This window comes from Diaphorina citri, unplaced genomic scaffold (assembly GCF_000475195.1).
Source record: "Diaphorina citri unplaced genomic scaffold, Diaci psyllid genome assembly version 1.1 scaffold91, whole genome shotgun sequence".
NCBI lineage: Eukaryota > Metazoa > Arthropoda > Insecta > Hemiptera > Psyllidae > Diaphorina > Diaphorina citri.
The window spans coordinates 232,697-240,072 of record NW_007377528.1 but is presented as its reverse complement, the minus strand read 5'-3'; the positions used below and the strand labels follow the sequence as shown (position 1 = coordinate 240,072).

The 7,376-nt window shown below is 38.8% G+C and overlaps 2 protein-coding genes across 3 annotated transcripts; both read left to right on the top strand.

The window, feature by feature from the left end:
* Positions 1-3,489: 3,489 nt before the first annotated feature.
* LOC113473905 lies at positions 3,490-5,419 on the top strand. The gene is made up of 3 exons (XM_026833390.1): positions 3,490-3,598; positions 3,935-4,096; positions 4,838-5,419. Exons 1-3 carry the CDS (start codon positions 3,502-3,504, stop codon positions 5,089-5,091), a joined length of 513 nt encoding a protein of 170 aa, XP_026689191.1. The 5' UTR covers positions 3,490-3,501; the 3' UTR covers positions 5,092-5,419.
* A 68-nt stretch (positions 5,420-5,487) lies between these two features.
* Positions 5,488-6,911, top strand: LOC103524292. Of its 2 annotated transcripts, none has more exons than XM_026833389.1 (2): positions 5,488-6,211; positions 6,301-6,911. In XM_026833389.1, the coding sequence occupies exons 1-2, from the start codon at positions 5,739-5,741 to the stop codon at positions 6,839-6,841; spliced, it is 1,014 nt and encodes a 337-aa protein (XP_026689190.1). In that variant the 5' UTR covers positions 5,488-5,738; the 3' UTR covers positions 6,842-6,911. The 2 variants fall into 2 exon arrangements, with proteins under 2 accessions (XP_026689190.1, XP_008487528.1); XM_008489306.2 differs by having other exon boundaries at positions 5,488-6,157; positions 6,247-6,910.
* Positions 6,912-7,376: the final 465 nt, after the last annotated feature.

The following is a 7,376-nucleotide window of genomic DNA, read 5'->3' as shown; positions in this document are numbered from 1 at the left end:
CTGTGACGCATACTGTGGAGTAAGTATAACAGCTCTTCTCTGAGTGTTGAACTGTTCATCGTAGGTATACGAAAAACTCGGGAGCAATATAACCATGTTTGATTACGAAGCTCGACTTCACTTTGATGTGTTGTCAGAAATCTGATCAACTAGGTATAATGGAGGAATTATACGAGACCAATAGGTAGTCCAGCTACTGGCCTTTTGTACACACTACTGGCGTCTAGTAACTGTGATATCCAGTCCACTTAGTTCACCATAATCAAATAGATTTGTACCTCTGCAGGAATGCATTTAGTGTAGTTTGCCAAGAGGCAGACTAGCTACCGGTTTCGTGCAAGATAGCCCTAACAGCAGCGATGCTTTCTTTGCTTTCCGTGTCCATGAGATAGGCACCTATCTCACGGTGTTGGAAGGATTGGGGGTTTAAACCAAACACTTATAATTATGGGTGTTTTGACCAAATTAGAAATAAAAAATTAGAGAAGAGAAAAAAAATACGCCCACAATTTGAATTTTTGAATGTTCAATCTTCTTTATGTTCAAAAATAAATAAAAATGGTTTATGTTGAAAAAAAAACCCTTAAACACCCAGAAACATCTCGACTCTTTCTGCGTCCCACAGCAGCGGTTATCATCTTTTACAATATCTTCTCCTCCTTTGACCCGCAGAACTCTAGGTGAAAATTCAACCCAGGAAGAGCGCGACCAATATCTGAAATCCCTGTTTGCCATGTCCCTCATGAGATACCCTTACTATGATCAGCCGTGGAAGTATGCGAGCAGCATCAACACGTCCATGGCACAATTGAACAAAAGCGAAATCTCCAATATTATGCTCAAGGTACTTACAAGTATACGTGTATATTCTTACGTCATTGAGATCTTACTCCTGGAAAACAAGAGAACGAATTTGACACCTTTGGTGGGTTTCGGTCAGAAGTTGTGGGTAAAAATTGGAAAAAGCTAATAAGGTATTTCTTTAGGTACTTTTATAATTATGTACCAAGTCAGGGCCGTGGAAGTATGCGAGCAGCATCAACACGTCCATGGCACAATTGAACAAAAGCGAAATCTCCAATATTATGCTCAAGGTACTTACACGTATACGTGTATATTCTTAAGTCATTGAGATTTTACTCCTGGGAAACAAGAGAACGAATTTGACACCTTTGGTGGGTTTCAGTCAGGAGTTGTGGGTAAAAATTGGAAAAAGCTAATAAGGTATTTCTTTAAGTACTTTTATATGTACCAAGTCAGGTGACTTTTTATCAAGCTAAGTAGACTTCAAAATTGTAACTTGTGGATTTGACTTTGAGCTCCCTTGAAGTTTGAGTCTCCACTGTTACGATTGCCATTTGCGCACTTTTTATCCGCAAACAAATAATTTCTTCATCTTTTGTCGACCATTTCAAAGCGACGATGGCGCAAAGGTGACCAAAATCTGATCTGGTGAATAATTTTCAGCTGATGCCAACGATAAAGGAAATGTTTGAGCACTGCTGGTGGCGGGGAACGCATTTCAACTGTGAGGACATTCTGCGTCTTCAGAGAACCGAGGAAGGGTTTTGCTATTCCTTCAACAGCAAAACTGCCGAGCGGAATTCCATGAGGTGAGAGAAAGCAACTTGCCTCGGTGGCGTAGACGTTGAGGTATTTGCCTGGTAAACTGGACGACCTTATCGCGGAGCTGCTTTATTAAAATGATCGTACAGCTGGTTTCACAAGGGCTACTGTAAATTCTATCAACATTGTCAGAATATAAACTTCTTCTCGAAGGTTTCAATCTGTTCTTCTTTCACTAATTGCTGTTTTACTCTTCACAGGTATAACACTCGTAAAATAAATCTATATCTAGGTATCATTTTGTGACTTATTTCAGCACCATCAATCCACCTTTCGAATCGGCAAACGGAACTTTCAAGGCCATGAGAAGCACTTCTGCGGGCAAACTGACGGGATTCGAATTCCAGCTAAAAAACCTGGAGGATGAATACTTCCCCATGGACACCCGATTCAAAGGATATAATGTAAGCAAATTGGAAATTCTTATTAAGAATTTTACTTTTTCATTAAGGTTAACTATGAGAGAATTTCGTTAATACATGAATTTTGTAAATATGTATGTATCTTCTCAAAAATAGAAAGTAATAGTACTTACTCGTAGTCCTGGCAGATGCCTTGTAAGCACTAGGTAACGGGTTCAACCCCCCCCCCCCGAGTCGGATTTTATCCTGGACGGATAAGGTTCGTTCTCGGAAAAACTGACTTTCTCCTGTTCAAAATTGCCCACGTACATATATCCTGCATCAAGGTTATGCCAGCAAAAACGTTCTTTCTGGATACGTACATAGCACACTCAAAAAAAAAAGAACTTGCAACAGCTGATGCTACTGAGTAAATAATAAAATATCATGTAGAGTAAATATGTATCTACCTACCTAATAGATAGTTGTAACTGTGGGGCAAATATTTGGAAGTTGGAGATACAAACTGCGGAAATTTCTTCAAGACGGATATAAGGTGCAATGAGAAATAAGGTGAAAGAAGACTTGGAGGAAACGAAACGAGATGTTACAGTTTTCTTCAAAAGTTGGAGATACAAACTGCGGAAATTTCTTCAAGACGGATATAAGGTGCAATGAGAAATAAGGTGAAAGAAGACTTGGAGGAAACGAAATGTTACAGTTTTCTTCCAATCGAACAACAATTGTATCATTATTTCCAAGAAGAACGTTTACGTCATGTGAAGCGGAAAATGAATGAAATGAAAGAATCCCATACGTGAAGAACGGGACAGGAGAAAAAAAAAGTAGAAAAAGTCAAAAAAGAAAATATGAAATGCATGAGAGAGATACGTACAGACACGGAGACTGAAATTGAGAGGAAGAGAGAATCCGAGAAAGATTGAAGAGAATTGAGAGTAACTTTAATGGAACAAATACAAAGTAAAGAACAACATGAACTTCCAACGTTCAACAAAGCCATAAGAATAGTAATTTGAGGAAAGCACAAGATAATGCAAGTTGCAAAAAGAGCTTGCAAAAAAAGAAATTGGCAAATTACTGCTTTTCAGACAAACATGGAGGTTCTAGGAGCAAAATTTGTCGTTAGAAAAAAAAAACTTTACTTGGCAAAACAAAGTTTTCTCCCCTTGTGGCTGCCAAATTACTGTTAAGCACATATTAAATGAATGTCAAAACTACTCAAATGTTAGGACCTCCCTCAATCTATCTTCCACTCTACTCTCTTGTCTTAGAGACAACGATATCTCTCCTCCCCTCGAATTCCTCCGTAGAACCCAAATAAAAATTTAGATAATTCTCAATAGGTGTATATAACATTTAATTTTGTGTTGACGCACCATAATAAATTAAAATAAATAAATAAAAGTTTTCTCCTTTTTTTCTTCCTTTATACAAATTTTCTTTATGACTTTTTCCCTCCCAGATTGTGATTCACAGTCCGGAAAATTTCCCGGATGTTGCCAGCAACTTTGTCATGTACCACGACAAGGGCAAAGTTATTCGAATTCCGCTCAAAGTTGCCACAGTGATTGGTCACGAGTCTCTTCTGAAGCTGAGCGACGAACAAAGAGGTGAGCGAGGAGTTTTGAAGAAGATTCCAAAAGTGGGAAATCTGTACAAAAGGTCCATACAAAATGTTGAGAAGAGAGGACTAAAATCAGCTTTAGTAGGTACAACTGATGGTAGATAAGGGGCTAAGGGTATTGGGAGGAACATGCATAGATATTTATGTTGGAAGGTCAGTACAGTTCTTGCAACAAGGCCCAAATGTTGGAACATTGGTAAAATTGTTAGAAGTAACTTAGAAAAAAAAAAAAAATAAATAAATAATAAAAAAAAATAGGTTCAACCACTGAAATAAAGGTAATGTTGAAGACGATACAGATTTTGGTAACCTTCCTTTGCAGACTGCTTCTTCGTTGACGAGTTCACCTACTCGCAAAGTTATACATCGGAAGTTCCCGCGTATTTTGCCAACGACGCTGAAAACTGCTACCAGAGATGTCGTCTCAAGTCCATCGAAACCCTTTGCAACTGTACGCCCTACTTCTTTCAGAGCAGTAACATACGTGAGTAACAACGTATTAATGTTAAAACCGAAGGAAATGATTTAAAGTTGTTTCACAAGAATAAAACTGAAACAATAGGTAGCCAGCCTAGTTAGCTTGGTAGTGCGTCTGCCTTGTAAGCGCTAGGTCGGGTTCGATTCCCGCCCGGGGCGGATTTTATCCTGATGGGATAATGTTCGTTCTCGGAACGGCTGGCTTTCGTCCTACGGCATAAATTAAGTTAAGGTTCAGCCAGCCTAGCTAGCTTAGTTGGTAGTGCGTCTGCCTTGTAAGCGCTAGGCCACTGGGCTCGATTCCCGCCCGAGGCGGATTTTATCCTGATGGGATAATGTTCGTTCTCGGAACGGCTGGCTTTCTCCTATCCTCGATTCCCGCCCGGGCGGATTTTATCCTGATGGGATAATGTTCGTCCTCGGAACCCTATCCTGTCTTCCCCGCCCGGGGCGGATTTTATCCTGATGGGATAATGTTCGTTCTCGGAGCGGCTGGCTTTCTCCTATCCTGTCTTCCTCCTCTCTTCGATTTCGGGACGATAAGACCATAGCAGTTACAGTTCCCTCTGTCAAACCCCTTAAAAAAAATGTACATGTACGAAGAAGTAACTACTTGAATAAGTGCAGGATAAAAAAATGGAATGAAAATATCTAAATTTGAAAATAGGTATAAGTACCCATGCTGATATTGAAAAATAGTGATATCAACAGGTACCTAACAAACATTTTGAACGCTTTTGTTCCACAGGACTTTTCTCCACGTGCGGTATTTCAGATTTAAATTGCCTGTTTCGACTGAATGGTAAGTTATCAGCATGTCGCCAACATATGGTTCACGTTCAAGAAACTCCCCAAACCTTCTTCCCATATCTTCCCTACCACTCTACCTCTTCCAATATCTTCTCTTCCACTTTTCCTTCCCATCCTCCTTCTTCGTTTGATTTCCGTTTCCTTCCTCATCATCCTTCCTTCCATTCCTTCATTTCCCCTCTCGAACTCTGAACTGAATGTGATTTTTTCTTGCTCTCTAGAGATATGCCTTTACTTCTCAGAAAGATAATGTTAGGACGGCATGGAAATGTTCCTTTTTCCCAAGACCCATATCAATATATGTAAAAGTTCCCCGAAAAGTGTCTGTTGCTTTCCTAATTTCGACAGGGTGATGTTTGAGTGGGTTGCTTTCTCAACACATTTCTGACCAGTGACAATTTTCTTGCAACTTCAGTAAACTGCAAAAATGTCAGTAGTAAACAATCTTTGTTGAAGCTTTTTCTTGTCTAAATAACTATTGACTTTGTGTGAAATATGCGAGTACATTAGCCTGTCTTTTATCTTTCTGTTTATATGTTTGAGTGGGTTGCTTTCTCAACACATTTCTGACCAGTGACAATTTTCTTGCAACTTCAGTAAACTGCAAAAATGTCAGTAGTAAGCAATCTTTGTTGAAGCTCTTTCTTGTCTAAATAACTATTGACTTTGTGTGAAATATGGGAGTACATTAGCCTGTCTTTTATCTTTCTGTTTAAAATCATTTATTTCATTATTCAGACCAGTGTTTTTACCCAAGCAACTACCATTTTACACGAAACAAAAAAATATGGATTTCAAATTCGAAATTTAAATTTGACAAAACAAGTTGATCAGGAACAATGGCCGAGTCTTCAGGGACCCAAGTGTCCACAATTCACGACAAGTGTAAAGTATTTGCCTGTTTGCTCCGTCCGGTATTGGTTCGACCAGTCCATGTTTGCAGGCTTACCACGGATCTTCTTGTTCTTCAAATCGCTCCCTATACGTTCTTCTTTTTCAAAGTCTCCTTCTACTTCTTGATAAGCTTTCTTCACTTTTGCAAACACCCCAAGCTGGTTCTCGTGCTGCAGTGTTTGGTGTATTTGGTTGTTGAGCTGATTTCGAACATGATTCTCTGCATCATTACCTTCCTCGTTTGTTTCTACTTTATCCTGAATGACAATATTAGTTCGGTAGAAGATTTGGGAGATCTAGCACATATCATATCCAGTAACGTCAACCAAAATAGGAGATCTCTGGTGGAAAGCAGTTTGCGAAGATTCATCAATATGTCTGAAGAAACCAATGACAACAGAATACTTGTTAGCATGAGGCGAGGAGATGTGGAAACAGCATCAGTTTGCGAAGATTCATCAATATGTCTGAAGAAACCAATGACAACAGAATACTTGTTAGCATGAGGCGAGGAGATGTGGAAACAGCACCACAGCGACCAAATCTAGATAGAAATATGCCTTTCAAGTTGGGTTTCAACTATGTGAGTGCAATCAAAGACAAACCAGTTATAAAAGAGATTTCGTCAGACATAAGTTCATTATCTTCAATTGATCAAAGGCTTCCTGACTGGAATTTTCCCACTGATGATGAAGACGTGGTCAAAGCTTTGAGTTTCATCCGCAAAGACCGATCTAGTGAAACATTTCAACTGGAAGAAATCATAGAACCTCTCAAGTCTTCTCATAGTGAATCAAGTAGTAAGGAAACAGGTCTATTGGATAATGAAGAAAAATTGAACACTGAAAATGACACCAACGAGGTCATGAGAAACGACTACATAGTAAATGAAGTCAAAGATGTGAAAGAAGTTATCAACTATTTTGAAAGCGTTCATCACACTCACAACTTGGAGCAAACTAATGCTCCAGTAGAGTCGATTGGGGAGTACTTGAAATGTTTGACATGGGATCTTGTGAAGAAACATTTGGAACCCAAGTCCGAATGAAGTTTTAAATTATTACTGATCCTCTTGTATTGTTCACAACATAAAATCGACTTTTTACTTTCTACTTCTCTGACGATCAAGTAAATAGGCAGAAAGGTAGATGCCTAGGTGATCCTTTTCACACACCTTGTATCGTTCAAGTTCACTTGTTCTTTAAAACAAAATGAAATTTTCCAGGTACCTAGTGTCACATTAAATTCAATATTGCTTCCAAAAAAGTAGATAGTAGAGGGGAATACAAATTTTAGATTTCTATACCTACCTGTTGACACACATTCGAAGTGTAAGCACAGGAAAACTCGACAGTTTTCGAAACCCCTTCTAAGTTACATGTTAAAATGTAATTTCCCAAACAAAAGAATACGCGTACTTCTCGAATCTTTTGTTTGGTTTCATAGTATTTTGTCGAAATCAACAAATGGTCTCATTTTCGAATTGCAATTTGTTGAAATCTCACATCTCCGCACCATTCTCTTCTTTTAGTTCTTCTTCCTCTTCTTCTTCTTTCTTCTTCTTCTTCTTCTTCTTCTTCTTC